General features: G+C 47.4%; 1 protein-coding gene across 1 annotated transcript in view; it reads right to left on the reverse strand.

Annotated features, from left to right (window-relative positions):
* The window catches only part of CCDC33 (coiled-coil domain containing 33), a 183742-nt gene that overhangs the window by 37267 nt on the left and 124251 nt on the right, over positions 1–22224 (reverse strand). The window contains exon 13 of the mRNA XM_067471185.1: positions 18102–18257. Within this exon, the coding sequence (XP_067327286.1) occupies positions 18102–18257 (156 nt within the window). The remainder of the gene's footprint in view (positions 1–18101; positions 18258–22224) is intronic.

Genomic DNA, 22224 nt, shown 5'->3' on the forward strand with positions numbered 1-22224 from the left:
CCCTGAGACCTTTAGCTAAGGGATACACATAGTATTTTAACAAAGGAATACATAAAACTTTAGCATCAGGATTTTACTTATTTATTTCCAACATTTCTACCCCATCCTTCTCAATCCCCAAAGGGCGGTTTACAAGGGCAGCAATTCAATGCCGACAACATACAAAAACACTCTATCAGTGAGGTTCAGAATGCTCTTTGATTGTAGGTGAACTATAACTCCCAGCAACTACAACTCCCAAATGTCCAAGTCTGTTTTCCCAAACTCCCCCAGTGTTCATATTTGAGCATATTGAGTATTGGTGCCGAGTTTGGTCCAGATCCATCATTGTTTGAGTCCACAGTGCTCTCTGGATGTAAGTGAACTACAACTCCCAAACTCAAGGTTAATATCCACCAAACTCTTCCAGTATTTTCCGTTGGTCATAGGGGTTTTGTGTGCTAAGTTTGGTTCAATTCCATCATTGGTGTTCAGAATGCTCTTTGATTGTAGGTGAACTATAAATCCCAGCAACTACAACTCCCAAATGTCCAGGTTTCTTTCCCCCAAACTCCCCCAGACTTCATATTTGAGCATATTGAAGATTCATGCCAAGTTTGGTCCAGATCCATCATTGTTTGAGTCCACAGTGCTCTGTGGATGTAAGTGAACTACAACTCCCAAACTCAAGGTCAATGCCCACCAAACCCTTCCAGTATTTTCTGTTGTTCTTTGGAGTTTTGTGTACCAAGTTTGGTTCACTCCATCATTGGTGGAGTTCAGAATGCCCTTTGATTGTAGGTGAGCTATAAATCCCAAATGACAAAATCAACCCCCCTCCTGCCCCCAACCCCAACCAGTATTCAAATTTGGGTGTATGGGGTATTGATTTGTCGAAGGGTATTTGTGCCAAATTTGGTCCAGTGAATGAAAATGCATCCTGCCTATCAGATATTTACATTACAATTCATAACGAGAGCAAAACAACAGTTATGAAGCAGCAACAAAAATAATGTTGTGGTTGGGGGTCACCACCACATGAGGAACCGTATTAAGGGTTCGTGGCATTAGAAAGGTTGAGGAACAATGCAGTAAAGAGAATCTCAACCCCTGAAACCTTGTGGACAGCAAGTTAAACAAGAGCCAGGAATGTGATGTGGCGGCAAAAAAGGCCAATGGGATGTTGTCCTGCATCAAGAGGAGCCTAGTGTCTAGATCTAAGGAAGTAATGCTCCCCATGCTCTATTCCACCTTGGTTAGACCACTTGACCTGGAATATTGTGTCCAATTCTGGGCACCACAATTCAAGAGAGATATTGACTCTAAGCTGGAATGTGTCCAGAGGAAGAGGGCGACTGAAATGATCAAGGGTCTGGAGAACAAGCCCTACGAGGAGCAGCTTAAGGAGCAGGGCATGTTTAGCCTGAAGAAGAGAAGGATGAGAGGGGACATGATGAGAGCCATGTATAAATATGTGAGAGGAAGCCACAGGGAGGAGGAGGGAGCAAGCTTGTTTTCTGCTTCCTTGGAGACTAGGACGCAATGGAACAATGAGTTCAAACTACAAGAGAGGAAATTCCACCTGAACATGAGGAAGAACTTCCTGACTGTGAGAGCCGTTCAGCAGTGGAACTCTCTGCCTCGGAGGGAGTGTGGTGGAGGCTTCTTCTTTGGAAGCTTTTAAACAGAGGCTGGATGGCCATCTGTCAGGGGTGCTTTGAATGTGATTGTCCTGCTTCTTGGCAGAATGGGGTTGGACTGGATGATGGCCCAGGAGGACTCTTCCCACTCTAGGATTCTATGATTCTAAGGGTCTGGAGAACAAGCCCTATGAGCAGCGGCTTAAGGAGCTGGGCATGTTTAGCCTGAAGAAGAGAAGGCTGAGAGGAGACACTATAGCCATGTATAAATAAGTGAGTGGAAGCCACAGGGAGGAGGAGGAGGGAGCAAGCTTCCTTTCTGCTTCCCTGGAGACCAGGACGTGAAGCAATGGCTTCAAACTACAGGAGAGGAGATTCCACCTGAACATGAGGAAGAACTTCCTGACTGTGAGAGCCGTTCAGCAGTGGAACTCTCTGCCCCGGAGGGAGTGTGGTGGAGGCTCCTTCTTGGGAAGCTTTGAAACAGAGGCTGGATGGCCATCTGTCAGGGGTGATGGAATGCAATATTCCTGCTTCTTGGCAGAATGGGGTTGGACTGGATGAGGGCCCAGGAGGTCTCCTCCAACTCTAGGATTCAAAGGGTTCGTGGCATTCAGAAGGTTGAGAAAAAATACAGTAAAGAGAATCTCAACCCCTGAAACCCTATTTGCAATTTAGATTTCCAAATGCTTTTTCACTCCATCGTTCTGCCTTAAAAAGTACGAATTTCATAATCGATGGAAGCCGTGCCTTTGGATGTGGGTCTTTTGTTGACGCAACGGTTTTGCGAAGAGCGATTAATCCTGGCTAATGGTTTTAGAGCCCCAAATCAAAGGGAGATTTCATAGGGTCGCCTTTACATTGACCCCAGTCAGTGGGGAGGGAAGACAACCTTGAGGATGTGAGCTCCAATCGCTTTGGAAATGGATCCCTAGGGACCGATCCCCATCAGGATCCCCCCTCCGTTCCCACCACCGTCTCCTCCCTCGGTGCCTGGCCCCAATGAGGTCTCGTTGGCAATTAATTGACTTTTATCTGATTCAACTAGCGGTGAACTCGCACGTGGTTTGCCTTCATCTCTGCAGCTGAGAAGAGACGGCCTTGCAGATGAGCAAAAGGAGGGAAGAGGGAGGAAGGAAGGAAGGAAGGAAGGCGTGCATGCCAAGGAGGGCGGTATATTATGTCCATAGCATGAGAGTTAATTGGATTGTATCGGAAAACATTTAATCTCGGCCGAGGCTGGTTTCATAGAGATGCGCCTCTGTGCGTGTTCCCCGTTCCCCAACACAAAGGCCGTAATTTCTGAGATGGGCATCAGACCCGTCTGCCGGGTGCTGATAGGGCGTGAACAAGGGAGTTAAAGGCGGTGGATTACACCCATTGAAGTCTCCCCACACAGGAACATCTCCTCGTTGGGTCTCGTTCTACTGGGTCTGTTCTTTGGAGATAAGGTGGAGGGAGGAAACAAGAAACCATTGTGGGTGATGGAGGGGGGGTGGGGGGGGGGAAGGATGACGACAGAAATCCCTCCTGCCCAGGTTTCATGCCACCACTGTGTCTGCTGGCGTGAGAGATTTCCTTCTCTCAATGACCTAGAATGGGGCGGGGGGCGGGGGGGCGGGTAGGAGAGACATTTAGGACCTTCTTGTCTGTTTTACGGTGGTTCACAGCGGCCTATGATACTGTGAACCACCACCTCCGCTTGAAAAAAATGTCTAATATCACAAAGGACGGCCACCTCACCCGCCTCATAGGAAACCTGCTACAAAACAGGAGCTTTTTTGTTGAGTTCCAGGGCCAGAGAAGCAGAGGGCGGAAACAGAAGAACGGCCTGCCTCAGGGGAGCGTGCTTGCTCCATCCATGTTCAACATCTACACACATGACCAGCCACTGCCAGAAGGGACAGAGAGCTCCATCTATGCTGATGATTGTGCCATCACCGCTCAAGCAGGGAGCTTTGAGATGGTTGAACAGAAGCTCTCCGGAGCTCTAGGTGCTCTTACTGCCTATGACAGGGAAAACCAGCTGATCCCTAACCCGTCTAAAACCGTTTCATGCCACCACTATGTCTGCTGGCGTGAGAGATTTCCTTCTCTCAATGACCTAGAATGGGGTGGGGGGCAGGAGAGCCATTTAGGACCTTCTCGTCTGTTTAACGGTGGTTCACAGCAGCCTATGAGACTGTGAACCACCACTGCCTCCTCCTGAGAAAAATGTATAATCTCACAAAGGATTACCACCTCACCCGCCTCATAGGAAACCTGCTACAAAACAGGAGCTTTTTGGTTGAGTTCCAGGGCCAGAGAAGCAGATGGCGGAAGCAGAAGAAGGGCCTGCCTTAGGGGAGAATGCTTCCTCCATCCATGTTCAACATCTACACAGATGACTTCTACAAAGTTCTGGAGAGACTTATTTTGCATAGAATTATGGAAAAAATAGAACCCTGTCTGATCCCACAGCAAGCTGGCTTCAGAAAAGGCAAAAGCTGCACATCGAAGTGCTGAACCTGACTCAGCCCATAGAAGATGGCTTTGGAAGGCAGCAGATCACAGGAGCTGTCTTCATAGACCTGTCAGCAGCCTATGAGACTGTGAACCACCGCCTCCTCCTGAGAAAAATGTATAGTATCACAAAGGACGACCACCTCACCCGCCTCATAGGAAACCTGCTACAAAACAGGAGCTTCTTTGTGGAGTTCCAGGGCCAGAGAAGCAGATGGCGGAAACAGAAGAACGGCCTGCCTCCGGGGAGCGTGCTTGCTCCATCCATGTTCCAACATCTACACAAATGACCAGCCACTGCCAGAAGGGACAGAGAGCTTCATCTATGCTGATGATCATGCCATGACCGCCCAAGCAGGGAGCTTTGAGATGGTAGAACAGAAGTTTTCTGAAGCTCTAGGTGCTCTTACTGCCTATGACAGGGAAAACCAGCTGATCCCTAACCCATCTAAAATGGTTTCATGCCACCACTATGTCTGCTGGCGTGAGAGATTTCCTTCTCTCAATGACCTAGAATGGGGTGGGGGGCAGGAGAGCCATTTAGGACCTTCTCATCTGTTTGACCGACCATTCTAAAGCCTTTGACTGTGTGCATCCTAATACATTGTGGCAAGTTCTTGGTGGTCTGGAGATACGAAGCCACCTTGTCTGTCTCGTTCCCGCCAGTCTCACTTGCGATAAAGGTGGGGCTGCGAGCAGGGCCTCTCCAAAAGATCTTAAACTCCGATATGGGACGTAGAAGGAGATACCTTCGGACAGGTATGCTGGGCCGGAGCCGTAGAGGGTTTTGTAGGTCAAAACCAGCACTTAGGTTGACCCTGAGCCTGAGGGCTGAGTAAATGACCTTGGAGGGCCGTATCCGGCCCCCGGGCCTTCGTTTGAGGACCCCTGCTGTCGATGCACTCTCGATCTGTGTATTGTCGAAGGCTTTCATGGCTAGAATCACTAGGTTCTTGTGGGTTTTTTTGGGCTATATGGCCATGTTCTAGAGGCATTTTCTCCTAACGTTTCGCCTGCATCTATGGCAAGCATCCTCAGAGGTAGTGAGGTCTGTTGGAACTAGGAAAATGGGTTTATATATCTGTGCAATGACTGGGGAGGGGCAAAGAGCTCTTCTCTGCTGGAGCTGGGTGTGAATGTTTCAACTGACCACCTTCATTAGCATTTGAAGGCCTGGCTGCGCCTGGGGGAATCTTTTGTTGAGAGGTGTTAAGATGTGCCTGGTTGTTTCCTCTCTGCTGTTTTGCTGTTTTGCAGGAAACAACCAGGCACATCTTAACACCTCTCAACAAAAGATGCCCCCACGCTCAGCCAGGCCTTCTAATGCTAATGAAGGCTCTCACAGTCAGGAAGTTCTTCCTCGTGTTCAGATGGAATCTCCTCTCTTGTAGTTTGAAGCCATTGTTCCCTTGCGTCCTAGTCTCCAGGGAAGCAGAAAGGAAGCTTGCTCCCTCCTCCCTGTGGCTTCCTCTCACGTATTTATACATGGCCCTCATCATATCTCCTCTCAGCCTTCTCTTCTTCAGGCTAAACATGCCCAGCTCTTTAAGCCGCTCCTCATAGGGCTTGTTCTCCAGACCTGTGATCATTTTAGTCGCCCTCCTCTGGACACATTCCAGCTTAGAGTCAACGTCTCTCTTGAATTGTGGTGCCCAGAATTGGACACAATGTGATTCCAGGTAAAGTGGTCTAACCAAGGCAGAATCGAGCATGGGGAGCATGACTTCCCTGGATCTAGGCACTAGGCTCCTCTTGATGCAGGCCAAAATATCTTTGGCTTTTTTGCCACCACATCACATTCGTGGCTCATGTTTAACTTGCTGTCCACGAGGACTCCAAATCCAAATTGCAACTCGGGTTTCAGGGGTTGAGATTCTCTTTACTGCATAGTTTCTCAACCTTCTTGATGCTGCGACCCCTTAGTCCTCATGTCATTGCACAGATATATAAACCCATTGTCCTAGTTCCAACAGACCTCACTACCTCTGAGGATGCTTGCCATAGATGCAGGTGAAACGTCAGGAGAAAATGCCTCTAGAACATGGCTCTATAGCCCGAAAACCCCAAGAACCACTCTCGATCTCTTCTCCTTGTCTGAACACTTCCCTTTCAATCCCTCATTTTCTTTGTCAGCACTTTGGTTCGGCTTTATAGTGCGGACAATTTGGTTCCAGTGGCTTGCGCTTTCATTCTGATGGTCTTAAGGCCACCCGAGTCCCTGTCGTTTATGGAATGACTGCTGGCGGAGGCATGAAATCCCATTATCCTCCCCCGTTTTCCCATGACAGGTGTTGCTATAATGTCCCCCCCCCCTCCCACAAGCCCGTAACTCATTTCCCGGAGGCGGAAGAGGTTCCTGTCTGTTTCTTTTATAGGTTTCACTTATTGATACGACAAGATCTCCAGTCTATTCACCAAACCACCAAACGCAACTTGTCCACACCGCTTCGGGCCTCTCTGCATTCCGCACTGATTATATCAATATCGTGTTTTGGTTAATTAAGCAAGAAAACAATAATTTTCAGACATCTCTCTCCCCGGAGCCTCGTGATGTATGTGAATGTGGCTCTTCCATACATCCTGTGTCTTCCTTTGGTTTGGCCAGCATTTTCCGCTTGGCGCCGAATTCTAATTAGCAGAAAATAATTTGGGCTTGTTAACGAGCTAGCGACAACAACAGCTAATGAGCTTCTTTCATTCGGGCTGTTAATTATTGCTTAAAACGGTCTGTTTCTGCTGACAGAATTAGCCGTAAATCGCGCCGCAATCAACTCTTCCCGACAAACACAACAAGCCTGGCAAAGCGTTGCTGAGCTGGCAGAACGCAGCAGCGCGCTCCCAACCGTGTCTCCGCGACAGCTTGTTCGCACCTACGGAAAGGGAACTGGATCCGTTCCTTGGAAGCGCATCCAAAGTCCTGGAAGTCTGGAAGAGCCAAATCTTGCATTTTCAAAAATTATACAAAACCAAAGTTTTGGATTTTCTGGAAGTTTTCTGATAGTTTGCAAAAATCCAAAGCTGAGATCCTGCAGCAGGTTTTGGATTTGTGCAAATTCCATATGTGAAGTAATGTGAAATAAGTAATGTGGTGCAGAGGGTTAAACTCTTGTGCTGCGGAATTTACTTACTTATTTATTTGCTACGCTTATTTACTACCGCCCCTCTCGGCCCAAGGGCGACTTGGAGTGGTAAACAATAGGCAACAACTCGATGCCAGAAAAGTTACAACAATTACAACAATTGTAAATACCATTAAAACACGAACAGCAATAAAAATATATAAAAACCATACACAGCATTAAAAAACATTATCAAAGCATCTCCGTATCCAATTATTGTCCAGTTGCATCATCACTTGTCCATAATATCAATTATCTATGCCGTATTTGGAAGGCCTGCTCGAAAAGCCAGGTTTTCACCTTTCTTCGAAAGGTCAGGAGGGAGGGGGCTGATCTTATCTCTCTAGGCATTCCACAGCCGAGGGGCCACCACTGAGAAGGCCCTGTCTCTCGTCCCCGCCAGAGGAGGGCCGGATATATGTTCAGATAAGTAAGATGGACCGAAACCGTGTAGGGCTTTATAGGCTAAAGCCAGCACTTTGAATTGTGCCTGGAAGCAGATTGGCACCCACGAAGCTGGTGCAACAGAGGAGTTGTATGGTCTCTGAGCGCCGCCCCTGCTTCCAACCTGGCCGCTGCCCATTGGACCATTTGGATCTTCCGGACAGTCTTCAAAGGCAACCCCATGTCGAGAGCATTGCAGTAGTCTAAGTTGTTGACCTGAAGGTTGGCAGTTCTAGTCCATGCGACGGGGTGAGCTAGCACTTGGAAAACATGCAAATGTGAGTAGATCAATAGGTGAGAAAGGCATAAGACGCTCCACGCAGTCATGCCAGGAGGTAGTGACGCTGGCCCCTCACCTTGGAAGTGGAGAACAGCACCTCCCCCGGAGATAGAGATGAGCACCGCCTCCAAAGCCAGAAATGAAAGGAGAAGCCTTTGCCTTTGTTTGTGTTTGTGTGGCTCATTGTATTGTAACAAGGAATTGAATGTTTGCCGGTATCTGTATACACTGTAATCCACTCTTTGAGTTTCCACAGGGAGAAGGGCAAAATATAAATGAAGTGTTGTTATTATTATTATTATGTCAGGAGTCAATTTCTGACGGCATGAAGACATCCCAAATTCCCTCCGTGACCTCCTGACTGAAGCATCCTGGCTGAATCAATTCTCTCTCTCTGACATTTTGAAGCCGGCAGAGGGCGATGGAAGCCTTGCATGGGAACTGGTGAAGCAACAAGTTCCTAATAAGGAAACTGAGGATGGAGAGAGGGAGGAAAGAAAGTAGGAAGGAAAGACAAAAGGGAAGGAAGGAAGGAGGGAGAGAGGGAAGGAGGGAGAGAAGAGGGAAGGAAAGGCGAAAGGGAGGGAAGGAAGGAAGAAAGGGAAAAGGGAGAGAGGGAAGGAGAGAGAAAAGAGGGAAAGGAGGAAGGGGAAAAGGGTCTAAGGGAAGGAAGGAGGAAGGAAAGAGAGAAGGAAAGAAGGACAGGGTAGTGAGAGAGAGGAGGGCCCGAGAAAAGAGGCCAAGGGGCCGCACCTGGCCCCTGGGCTTGGGTTTGCCCATTACTGAGCTAATCCTTATGGGTTCCATCCATGGCAGAACTCCAGACCAAAGTGGAAGCCATCAAGCCTCGCAGGATGGAGAAGCTCCCCTTGCCTTACTTATCCTGTTGATCCCCAATCGTTTCTTTTCAGATGTACAATAGACATTATTATTAGCTCTGGAAGAGAGCCGTTCAGCAGTGGAACTCTCTGCCCCGGAGTGTGGTGGAGGCTCCTTCTTTTAAACAGAGGCTGGGTGGCCATCTGTCAGGGGTGATTTGAATGCAATATTCCTGCTTCTTGGCAGAATGGGGTTGGACTGGATGGCCCAGGAGGTCTCTTCCAACTCTTTGATTCTATGATTCTATATTTGCAATCACTTTAACACGCCTCTACAATCTGCCAGAAAAAGAATTGGGCTGGTTTATGAACATGCATTTTGTTGGGAAATGGCGTCAGAGCGGCGCCCCTCCGGACTCTGTTTCTATTACTTTTCCTCATTGCCTGCAGAAGGCGGCTAGATTCCATGTTGCTGCATCAGTGAATCCACTCTCGGCTTTAGCCCCAACTTAATAAGAGCTACCAAAGATCCTGAGCCTCTTGTGTTACAAAAAATAATTGTGCTTTTGCTCCACCTGAGATTTAAGCCACTTTCTCTGGAGGGTTTTAAGCAGAAGCTGGATGGCCATCTGTTGGGAGGGTTTGGATTGCATGATGCCGCCCAGATTGAGCATTTCTAATTAAATGTCATACTTGCAAAACACCCAGAAGGGGTGTGGCAGTCATGGAACCGGAGTGCTTCTAAGTGGATCTTCCATTGATCCACCACTAGATGGCACTGTGGCAATGGCAAACTGGATTTGCAAGTGGTCCCAACAAAGCATGTTGTTTGGGCCAGCCTTGGTTTGCTTGGTTTGCAAACCAAGCAAACAACACAGCCCTGTCACTGTAGTTTTCAATTTCCAAAATATTTGCCAGTCGTTGAGAGACTTGTGGGATAATTCAGGAAACTTGCGAAAGCTACCGCTTTGAATCAAACACAGTGGCTCTAATCTTGACAATGGATGATGAACTTTGGGAGGGTGCTTTATTTATTATTTAATGCTGTTGACTTCTGGGAATTGTAGTTCAGTGAAGCACCAGCATTTTTTGATAGAGAAGGCTAAAGGCCTTGTACAACTCCAACAGGTAGTTCAATAATCTTTCTCTCATAACAACAAGGTGCTATCCTCTTCCTCTGACACAATGAAGCCTATATTGGATGAATTTCCTCCTGCATAAAAGAGGACAGGAAACCAAGGGACTTCTTCCAATGTGACGGAGCATAGAAAGTCACAGGGATGTCCAAGAACGTCCCCGAAATAGACCAGAAGAAGGAAATCATATGTATCTAAGCATAACCAAGTGCAGGAAGTCAAGAGAGCTTCTTTCAACTTGACTGACCCACATCATGTTGGAGGAGAATGGTGCAGCTTGGTATGTGCACGTGTGGCTGTCCATCTGCTCTGTGCTTTAGGCCATTCTTTGAAGGTTCAATTTGAACCTTAAGGAGCTCTCCAAAGGATTTGGTTCAGCACGTTGGAGAGCTCCAAAGCCAAAGACTGGAGTTGGGCATCTTGGAGACCTCAAACCAAACGATTGGGGCTTGGCACCTTAGAGAGCTCTGAAACCAAAGGACTGGGGGTTCAGCACCTTGGAGAACTCTGAAGCAGAAGGTTTGTGATACGACACCTTGAAGAACTCAGAAAACAAAGGTCGTGGTTCAGCACCTTGGAGACCACTGAACCCAAAATATTGAAATTCAGCTCTAAAACCCAGAGTGCATATATCACCAAACTAACATGAACACTGCAACTACTTTTGGGTAAAGAACACAAGTGGTTAAAGCGGCATTTTAGCCCAAATGGTATTTTCAGCACCTTGGAGAGCTCTGAAACCACCGGTTGTGGTTTGGCATCTTTAAGAGCTCTGTAACCAAAGGATTGGACTTCAGCACTTTAGAGAGCTCTGCAACCAGAGGATTGGGCTTCAGCACCTTGAAGAGCTCTGCAACCAAAAGATTGGGCTTCAGCACTTTGGAGAGCTCTGCAACCAGAGGATTGGGCTTCAGCACCTTGGAGAGCTCTGCAACCAAAGGATTGGGCTTCAGCACCTTGGAGAGCTCTGCAACCAGAGGATTGGGCTTCAGCACCTTGAAGAGCTCTGCAACCAAAAGATTGGGCTTCAGCACTTTGGAGAGCTCTGCAACCAGAGGATTAGGCTTCAGCACTTTGGAGAGCTCTGCAACCAGAGGATTGGGCTTCAGCACCTTGGAGAGCTCTGCAACCAAAGGATTGGGCTTCAGCGCCTTAGAGAAATCTGAAACCCGGAGTGCATTTATCACTCAATTGGCATGAACACCACAACTACTTTTGTGTAATGAACACAAATGGTTGAAGCTGCATTTCAGGAAAAAGAGGAAAAACCACCCTTTGTTCTCACATAGGCGATGCAAATGGATTTTTCCTCGCCTGCACCTTTTTGGATTGGCAAAATGCCTTGAAGACAGGTAACGGCATGCTATTGTCTTGACTAACCCTACCGTATTCGGGATGGGGGGCAAGGGGCCACCTCACATTCGAGGAATAACATTTCCCAGATCCTGTGTGTGGGCCTGATCCTGCGTGGGCCTGACTCAGCCAGAACGAAACTCAGTTCGGCGACCTAACATATATATTTTTTGCCTTATGAATAATACGCCATTTGCTGGGCTAGCGACTCCCTCTCCACAGCAAGAGCTGGAATGGTTTATTGTGTTCTCCTATTATGCTGCCGATGAAGCTAACTTGTATATAATGAAAGGTGAAGCAATAATGCTCCCTGGATTGAATGGCTCAGAGTGGGGGGGGGGGGGAGAGGAGTGAAAGGGGGGAAAAGAGATTTTTTGCCTTATTGCCAGCTTTATTCCACCATGCGGAATGAGAAATGTGCTTTTTTTGTGTGAGCACAGAGAGCCACAGGTTTACATGCAGGCAGCAGACGATGAAATGGGGAGGAATGTAGCAGAAAACATGAGCAAACAGGCTTTTCTCTACCACACAAGTAGTTTTCCTTTTTAAAAAACAAAACAATGTTTCTCTTGGACGATCAAGACATTCATATTCAGGCACCGATTCGGTGCTTAAATGAACAGGGAAGAGATGTGGACATCAATATGTTTGCTGTGGGGCGAGAGAAATATGTGAGGGAGGAATGCCGTAAAGATGGTGTGAAGGTTAGAGGACCGCAGTTTGATCAAGCCTGAGTCTGGAGTGTGAGATTGGTTCAAAGGTGCCCATCCAGCCCTTGTGTGCGACAGATGGTCAGTGAATTCAGGTGATACATTGCAGGCCAAAGGAGCTCTCCAAGGTGCTGATTCCCAATGGCAAAATGATTCCGTACCTTGGAGAGCTCCCTTAAGAATCTGAATTAACTCTGACCCTGGAGCAGATTCATTTCTCCACTGGCGTGGCCGTATTAGCCACCACTGCTATTTCAGGGCCCATTCATGCTCGAAAACATGCAAACACTAAAGACAAAGGGACAGACTTCAGCACAGCCAACCACCCACATTTGTGGGTTTAACACATGCGGATTTGATTAACATGATCTCTCTAGGAAAGAGAAATGGGAGCATTTCCACCGGGCTGGGAAAGTGGGACAACGGGGGATTAACCAGGAGTGTCCCGGTCACATCAGGACACTTGGAGAGCACACAGAAAAACCCTCTTGTTTGCTACGAGAAGCCGGGCAGAAGGGCCCCCATGGCTTTAGTGCCCGTGCAGTGCCTTGCCTCACGGCAATCTATATAAATAAAAATGTCATGTTCGTTTGTGGGATTTACAGAACTTAAAAACCACTGGATGAATTGACACCAAATTTGGACACAAGACACGTATCAGGCCAACGAGTGTCCATCAGTCATAAAAACATGGAAAAAACACAACGGAAGGGACTTAAAAAGTCCAAAAAAAAAACCCCACCCCCAAAATATATTACAATGCATGCAGAAAACCACACACATATATACACAAACACATATATACACACATATATGCATATATACACACAAAACACATACACAGAAAAGGAGGAAGGAAGGAAGGAAGGAAGGAAGGAAGGAGAGAAGGAGGGAGAGAAGGAAGGAAAGAAAGAAGGGTAGAGAAGGAAGGAGGGAGAGAAGGAGAGAGAGAAAGAGGGAAAGAAGGGGGGAAGGAGAGAAAGAAAGAAAGGAGGGTAGAAAAGGAAAGAAGGAAGGAGAGGAGAGAGAGAAGGAGGGAAAGAAGGAGAGAATGAAAGAAAAAAAGGTAGAGAAGGAGGGAAAGAAGGAGGGAAGGAGAGGAAGAAAGAAAGAAAAGAAAGAAAGGCAGAGAAGGAGGAAGGAAGGAAGGAAGGAGAGAAGGAGAGAGAGAAGTAGGGAAAGAAAGAGGGAAGGAGAGAAAGAAGGAAAGAAAGAAGGGTAGAGAAGAAAGGAAGGAAGGAGAGAAGGAAATAAAAAAGTAAAAGAGGGAAGGAAGGAGAGAAGGAACAAAAGAGAAAGAGGGAGGGAGGGCAAGAGGGAAGGAAAGAAAGAAGGAGGCAAGGAAGGATGGAAACAAAGAGCAAAGGAAGCGAGAAAAGAAGCAGGTAACGAAGGAAGAAAGAAGAGAAAGAAAAAGAGGGAAGGAGGGAAAGAGGGAGGGAGGGAAGGAGAGAATAAAGAAGGAGAGAAAGATGGAGGGAAGGTTGGCCACAGCAACGCGTGGCGGGTACAGCTAGTGGTCAATAAACCCCAACATAGAGCTTCAAAGGGGTCACTTTTGAATGCCAAAAAGGACCTTCTGAAGGACAGGAGGGAGGGGGCAGATCTGATCTCAATTGGGAGAGAGTTCCATAGCGGAGGGGCCGCCACAAAAAAGGCCCTGTCTCTCGTTCCTGCCAGATACAATTGCGAAAGTGGCGGGACTGAGAGCAGGGCCCCACCAAAGGATCTTAATAGCCTTGTCCTGTATAGCTCATACAGGACAGGTAAACTGGGACAGGTAAACGTTCGGACAGGTAAACTTTGCTCAGACTTCACCTGGAATAATCCCATGTCCGTTCAATTCAAGAAGGAGATGGACAAGATGGAAGGTGTCCAGAGAAGAGAGAAGGTTTGGAAGCCAAGCCATATGAGGAACAACTTAGGAAGCTGATGTGCTTAGCTTGGCGGAAAGAAGGCCGAGAGGGGACGTGAGAGCTACATTTAAATATTGGAAAGGAGGTGCCATTTTGAGGGGGTGGGGCTTGTTTTCTGTGCTTTAGAGAACAGGACATGAGGGAGCCGCGGTTAGCACAGCAGGTTAGAACCACCAGCTAAAGAAAATCTTGCTGACCAGAAGATTGGCAGTTCAAACCACAGGTGAGGGTGAGCTCCTGCTGTCAGCCCTAGTTCTTCTGCTTACCTAAACAGCAATGTGAGTAGATAAATAGGTACCACTTTCACGGGGAGGTAAACGGTGCCCCTGGAGACATGCCAGCAAGGCATCCATAGACAACAGGCTCGTTGGCATGGGATACTGGGGGCATTTCAAAAGAGGCTGGGAAAGTGGGACAATGGAGGATTAACCAGGAGTGTGCCGGTCACATCAGGACAGTTGGAGAGCACACAGAAAAACCCTCTTGTTTGCTACGAGAAGCTGGGCAGAAGGGCCCTGATGGCTTTAGTCCCAGTGCATTGCCTTGTGTAGCGAATTTGTTGATCTATGTTAAATTGTTGATGTATAGCTCTATGTTGCAATGTGGCAGAATTGGCAAAAATAGGGTAGCAACAATAGAGGCAAGATTAATTTGCATACGTGCAGCCGATTGGTCGTATGCAGATGAGTGTAGGCCAGGATTTGAAAGGGCCGCTGAGCCAGAATGGCAGTTGGGGAGAAGAGAGCTGAACATTCCAAAGGGGCGGAGCTAAGTTTAAAAATAGGCAGTTAAAGAGTCAAAAAGTTTGAGTTAGGGATTCCTGTTTGTGAAGGACGGTTAGGAAAATCTGTGAGAGAAAAGCAGTTAGGAAAATGGAGCTTAAGTTTTAAGGAAAATAAAGAAGTGCCAGTGTGGTTTAAGGCGGAATATAGTCCTGTCAAGAATGTATGAAAAAGTAACATATTTGTTGATGTGAAACAGTTGAAGTTTGATAAGAAAAGTTAACTAAGTGAATGATATTGAATGTAAGACTCAAGACTGTAACACAGCATTTCTCAACCTGGGGTTTGGGACCCCTGGAGGGGTCGCAAGGAGGTGTCAGAGGGGTTGCCAAAGAGACAGTATTTTCTGTTGGTCATGAGGGTTCTGTGTGGAAAGTTTGGCCCAATTCTAACCTTGGTGGGGTCCAGAATGCTATTTGATTCTAGGTGAACTATAAATCCCAGTAATTACAACTCCCAATGTCAAAGTCTATTTTCCCCAAACTCCTGCAGAGTTCACATTTGGGCATATTGATTGTCATGCCAAATTTGGTCCAGATCCATTATTCTTGGAGTCCACAGTGCTTTCGGGATGTAGGTGAACTACAACTCCAAAACTCAAGGTCAGTGCCCACCAAACCCTTCCAGTATTTTCTCTTGGTCAAGTGTGCCAAGTTTGGTTCAATTCCATCATTGGTGGAGTTTGGAATGCTCTTTGATTGTAGGTGAACTATAAATCCCAGCAACCAGAACTCCCAAATGACAAAATCGATTCCCCCACCCAACGCCACCAGTGTTCAAATTTTGGCGTATTGGGTATTTGTGCCAAATTTGGTCCAGTGAATGAAAATACATCCTGCATATCAGATATTTATATTATGCTTTATAACAGTAGCAAAATTACAGTTGTGTAGTTGTCATGAAAATAATTTGCTGATTGGGGGTCATCACAACATGAGGAACTGTATTAAGGGGTCGTGGCATTAGGGAGGTTGAGAAGCACTGCTGTAACAGAACACGCAAATGTAACTATAAGCGTTGGAGCCAGAAGCTATAAATAAACTTTGTTACTTGGTTTACTACAAGAGTGTCTCAAGCCTGTAATATAAAAGCCTCAAGGAAAAAGCTCACAAGTAAGCCCCAGCCAATTTAAAAAGGAGAAAATACATCAATACAAGGCAGTAAAAAGATTTAAAAGAAAATATTCCCCCCCCCCCCACATCGTCACACGTAAAAAGACACCCATAAAAGGACATGAAGTAGCGAAAGGTCGTCACACCTTGCCTCACGCCAATGGTCAGTAAACCCCAACATAGAGCTTTGAAGGGGTCACTTTTGAATGCCACAAAGGACCTTTTCCAAGCTCGATCCCCAACACACAGAGAGGCCAGTGGCTATCTGCAAGGAAGGTCTTGCTGCAAGGAATGCCGCTTGCATTTTACTTCCCCGCTTGCTGCTATTAAGGCAAGTCCCACAGAGCCCTGCAATTACCGCCATCTCATTCAAACAACAATGGAGGCAAAGCCAAATTTGCGGCAGTTCTGCACAACTGGTCTACAACCAGAAAAAAAGGCAGAGTTTGGTGAATGGAGTCCTCATGGTTTTAAAGAGCTCGGCAGGCTCTCAAAAAGCGGCCTCGTAATCAGCCGTCGCGCCCCTCTCTTTCTCCTCCGCGCTCTCCCGGGTGTTTAATTGCCAGGGCTGTAATGACATGTCATTTTACAAAAGGAAAAGCAAAATCCAGGTGGGTGGAGGGCAGAAGGCCTTCACTTGGCCAGCCATGTCTCTGGTAACCCAGTGACATGATGTTATCAACCGCCAGGCTTTGCTGATGTCAGCCGTCTCTCCGCAGGGCTGAAAGGGAAAGGCCGCAGGAGGCCGCGAGGGCTCAAGACTAATGCAGCCGTAATAGCAATGAATCGGGTAAATGGATTCAGAATTGAATACTCGTTATCACTCTGGAAGACCTGAAACCTGTGCTTCTAAATGGGGTCAGGACGCCGTATCTGCTGACAGGACCAATTTGGAGTGCTTTTAGTGTTGGGCGGGACGAGACAATAATGGACCCAAAGGTCTTCGAGGATAAGATCTAGACCAGTCATTCTCTACTCAATTCCAGCATTGGTGGGGTTCAGAATGCTCTTTGAACTATAAATCCCTGAAACTACAACTCCCAAATGTCAAGTCTATTTTCCCTAAACTCCACCAGTGTTCACATTTGGGCATATTGACTGCTCATGCCAAATTTGGCCCAAGACCCATCATTGTTTGAGTCCGCAGTGCTCTCTGGATGTAGGTGAACTACAACTCCCAAACTCAAGTTCAATGCCTGCTAAACCAGTGTTTCCTAGTTCCATGTGCCAAGTTTGGTTCAATTCCATCATTGGTGGAGTTCAGAATGCTCTTTGATTGTAGGTGAACTATAAATCCCAGCAACTACAACTCCCAAAATATCAAGGTCTATCTTTCCCCAAACTCCACCAGTGTTCACATTTGGGCATATTGACTGTTCATGCCATATTTGGTCATTGTTTGAGTCCACAGTGCTCTCTGGATGTAGGTGAACTACAACTCCCAAACTCAGGTTCAATGCCTGCTAAACCAGTGTTTTCTGATGGTCCTGGGAGTTCTGTGTGCCAAGTTTGGTTCAATTGCATCATTGGTGGAGTTCAGAATGCTCTTTGATTGTAGGTGAACTATAAATCCCAGCAACTACAACTCCCAAAATATCAAGGTCTATCTTTCCCCAAACTCCACCAGTGTTCACATTTGGGCATATTGACTGTTCATGCCAAATTTGGTCATTATTTGAGTCCACAGTTCTCTCTTGATGTAGGTGAACTACAACTCCCAAACTCAAGTTCAGTGCCTGCTAAACCAGTGTTTCCTGATGGTCTTGGGAGTTCCATGTGCCAAGTTTGATTCAATTCCATTGTTGGTGGAGTTCAGAATGCTCTTTGATTATAGGTGAACTATAAATCCCAAGCAACTACAACTCCCAAATGACAAAATGAATCCCACCCCAACCCCACCAGTATTCAAATTTGGGCGTAGCGGGTATTTGTGCCAAATTTGGTCCAGCAAATCAAAATACATCCTGCATATCAGATATTTACATGATGATTCATCACAGGAGCAAAATGACAGTTGTGAAGTAGCAACCAAAATAATGTTATGGTTGAGGGTCACCACGACATGAGGAACTGTATTGGGGGTTGCGGCATCAGGAAGATTGAGAAACACTGCATTACAGAATTGAACATCAAAGTGTCAACATTGCACAATTGTGATGAAAGTAACTGTTGCAACTGTGCAATTGATATGGATTTCCACAATTAGTTTTTCATTTTCGACTCACGATTGCACTACTCAGTGTGTGTACTACTCAGGGAAACCGTAACCTGTGTAATGCACGAGTGCAATGCAATAAAGGAAACACTCACGTTGTGGTGAGGCACAAGGACGAGGCTGTTCTTGGCTTCCGCTTTGGAAGACGGCCGGGCCCACGGCTCCTTGATCGTCCCAAGCTGCCCCACAAGGTCCGTGTCCAGGAGGGGAAGGCCATCGGTGGTCGAGGCATTCAGGAAGGCGTCTGGACGCTGAAAGGAACACACAACGTCAGGAAGGGAGTTGGTGAGAAGGTCAGAGGATGTCAAGGAGGAAAGGGCCACCAGTCTCTATTATTCGCCGTGATATGGAATGCCAACCTTCCTTAATCAGACGGGGTAGGATCCCGCCACCAAACAGACAAATCCATCCATCTCATCATTCCACCTATTTTCTGCTTGGTAACTCATGGAACTGGCCACGACAACGCGTGGCAGGGAACGGCTAGTAAATACATAAATACATAAATAAATAGCTTCCAACCTTAATAGCATAAATTGATTTTAAAGGTAGGCCACCCCAAGAAAGGGCAAGATATAGGTCACAATTTCAGTTGATTGGTTGGCTGATGGATTCATCGATCCGGAGGGCCTGTGATTCCCCCCCACCCTGGGTTGAGGCATCCTTGGCATTCTGGAAAGCAAGAGGATTACGTGGTGAATATCTCCTTGTTGTCGGATATTCTGGACATCGCGACTCTGCCAGAAGACAATACAAAGGATGGCCCCATATAACGTATGCGCACAGACCCACGCCATTCTCCCCAATCTGAAGTAATAAGCCATTTGGTCTTTCCGTCACAATCCAGCTCTTACCACGGCCACGGCTACCGAGTGACACCTTCTCGTTGTGACCGTACAAATCTATTAGGAGGCCGCTCTGGGGGAAACTCATCATCCGCAGCGCACGGCAATGGCACTCGCCAGCTGCTCCTTAAGTAAGCAAGGGTGGGTTGCTAATTGGAGAGGATACGGCGCGAGGAGACTTCAATCATTCCCAGCCAAAGCCAATCTCTCCCTGTTCCCGCTTTGCATTCACGGGCGTGCTTGGCGCATAAGATCGGTTCATTTGCCCCTAATCCCTTCCTAATTCCTTAAATTGGTCGCTGCGGATGGTTGGCGGCAAAGTGGCCAGCGCCGCTTCCCGCTCTGGCAATGGGGGGATCTCAAGGGCGCAACGCGACCCGTAATGAGGAGCGCTGGTGGCGTTATCACAAGGACACCTCTATGTGTGGAGCCCACTCACCCCACGGCTTCCTTTCTGGCCTCAAGAGAGAAATGGACAGTCTGAGACTCAGGCAACCAAAATGAAATGCAGAGATATGGGATGGGTGACACTTGGCTTGAAAGTGGTTCTTGTGAAATGGGTCTGGGAGTCTTAGGAGACCACAAGCTGAGTGTGAGTCAACAGTGTGATGTGACAGCTATAAAAGCCTATTTATTTATTTACTGTGTTTATTTACTGTAAATACGTGACACCTCTGTGTGTTGAGCTCACTCACCCCAGGGCTTCCTCTCTGGCCTCGCCTTCTCTAACAAAACAAGAGTCCACAGGGAGAAATGGACAATCCTAGACTCAGGCAACCAAAATCAAATGCAGAGATATTTATTTATTTATTATTTCATTCACTTATACCCCGCCCTTCTCACCCCGGGGGGGACTCAGGGCGGCTTACAGGGGAGGGCACAATTAGATGCCCGAACACACAACAAGTAGTACAAAAAATAACAATTCAACACTTAAATTAAAACATCAATACATAGTAAAATCCTAAAAATCTAAAAACAATCTCATGTCAGGGTCCATATATCAGAGTCCGTAAGTCAGTTCTGCTCCATTTCTCTTTGTCCATTTCCAGGTCCTTGAGTTAATTGTCAGGGTGACCAAAAGCTTGGTCCCACATCCAGGTCTTTAGTCTTTTCCTAAATGCTAGGAGGGAGGTCGCCGATCTGATTTCCCCGGGGAGTGAGTTCCACAGGCGGGGGGCCGCCACTGAGAAGGCCCTGCTTCTCGTCCCCGCCAGCCTCGCTTGAGAGACTGGCGGGGTCGAGAGCAGGGCCTCCCCAGAAGATCTTAAACTTCGAGGTGGGACGTAGAGGGAGATCCGTTCGGACATGGGATGGGTGACAATCCAAGTGTCACCCATATGGGATGGGTGACACTTGGATTGTAAATGGTCCATGTGAAGGGGGCCTAGGAACCTTAGGAGACCACAAGCTGAATGTGAGTCAACAGTGTGATGCGACAGCTATAAAAGCCTATTTATTTATTTATTTATTTACTGTATTGATTTACTGTATTTATTTATGTACTGACCACAAGCTGAACATGAGCCAGGAATGTGATGTGGTGGCAAAAACAGCCAATGGGATGTTGGCCTGCGTCAACAGGAGCCTAGTGTCTAGATGTAGGGAAGTCCTGCTCCCCATGCTCTAGTCCGCCTTGGTTAGACCACTTTACCTGGAATATTGTGTCCAATTCACCACAATTCAAGAGAGATATTGACTGTAAGCTGGAATGTTCCAGAGGAAGGCGACTGAAATGATCAAGGGTCTGGAGAACAAGCCCTATGAGGAGCGGCTTAAGGAGCTGGGCATGTTTAGCCTGAAGAAGAGAAGGCTGAGAGGAGATATGATGACGGCCATGGATCAATATGAGAGAGGAAGCCACAGGGAGGAGGAGGGAGCAAGCTTGTTTTCTGCTTTCCTGGAGACGAGGACGCAAGGGAACAATGGCTTCAAACGACAAGAGAGGAGATTCCGTCTGAACATGAGGAAGAACATGTTATTATTAGTATTATTATATTGTATTACCACAATTCAAGAGAGATATTGACAAACTGGAAAGTGTCCAGAGGAAGAGGGCGACTCAAATGATCAAGGGTCTGGAGAACAAGCCCTATGAGGAGCGGCTTAAGGAGCTGGGCATGTTTAGCCTGAAGAAGAGAAGGCTGAGAGGAGATATGATAAAGGCCGTGTATAAATATGTGAGAGGAAGCCACAGGGAGGAGGAGTGAGCAAGCTTCCTTTCTGCTTCCCTGGAGACGAGGACGCAATGGAACAATGGCTTCAAACTACAAGAGAGGAGATTCCACGAGGAACACGAGGAAGAACTTCCTGACTGTGAGAGCCGTTCAGCAGTGGAACTCTCTGCCCCGGAGGGAGTGTGGTGGAGGCTCCTTCTTTGGAGGCTTTGAAACAGAGGCTGGGTGGCCATCTGCCAGGGGTGATTTGAATGCAATATTCCTGCTTCTTGGCAGAATGGGGTTGGACTAGATGGCCCAACTCTAGGATTCTTTGATTCTATGATTCTATGAAAGAATAAATGTAGTGATGCGAAGCCTCCGAGGTTGATGTGCGCCTCATTACTCCTGCCAGATGTGACTCTTGCCACCATTTCATTAGGCCGGGAAGCCCTTGACCCCGGACCAGGTCCCTCGACATCCGAAGGGAGCCGGGATTGGACTAGCTGGGGGGGGGGGGGGGGGGGAGGGGCAACGCGGTGGCATTCATGCAAAATGCAACAGTTTTTTCCGCCTCCTTATGAATTATTCCCGGGTTGAACGAAGGAGCAGATGGGTCCTGGGTTTGGCTGGGCTGAGAGATGATGTGAGCAAGACTCCCTTTGCATGTCTTTCATGCGGCAGAGATGGCGGCCAGCACTTGCCACCCGTGTTCCTAATTCAATTACCTCCCCCTAAACCCTCCCTGGGGGGAATGGGAGCAGAAACCGACACATTTCCCCCCCAAAAGCAGTCCTTTCTCTCCTTCATTCCCTCTCTGCGTCTCACTTAGCCCTGGACTGGCTGTCTCCCCCTCATTAGCTGTCTAACAAAGCGAGTCCCATCTCGGTGGTTATCCTCTCCCTCCCTCCCCCCTCTGCAATTTCCCCGCAATCAAGGCTTCTTTGGGGGGAAGAAAGGGGCCGGGCGGGGGGTCATGACCACCTAGCACTCCTCCATTCAGCCGCCAGCCTTTCACAACCTGAAGCCGTGCTGACCCATGTTTGCTTTCTGCTCGAATCCCTTTGGATTTCAGGCACATTTTACATGCAATTCCAGATAAATAAATGCTTAAGACTGGGCAAAAGGGGCGGGGGGGAGGGGTGTCACATTAATTTTAAACCCAAAACAGTGCCAATTAATCCATGCATTGGCCAGAAAAGCCGACGGAGGGAGAG

The sequence above is a fragment of the Anolis sagrei genome, chromosome 9 (assembly GCF_037176765.1).
Source record: "Anolis sagrei isolate rAnoSag1 chromosome 9, rAnoSag1.mat, whole genome shotgun sequence".
Classification (NCBI taxonomy): domain Eukaryota; kingdom Metazoa; phylum Chordata; class Lepidosauria; order Squamata; family Dactyloidae; genus Anolis; species Anolis sagrei.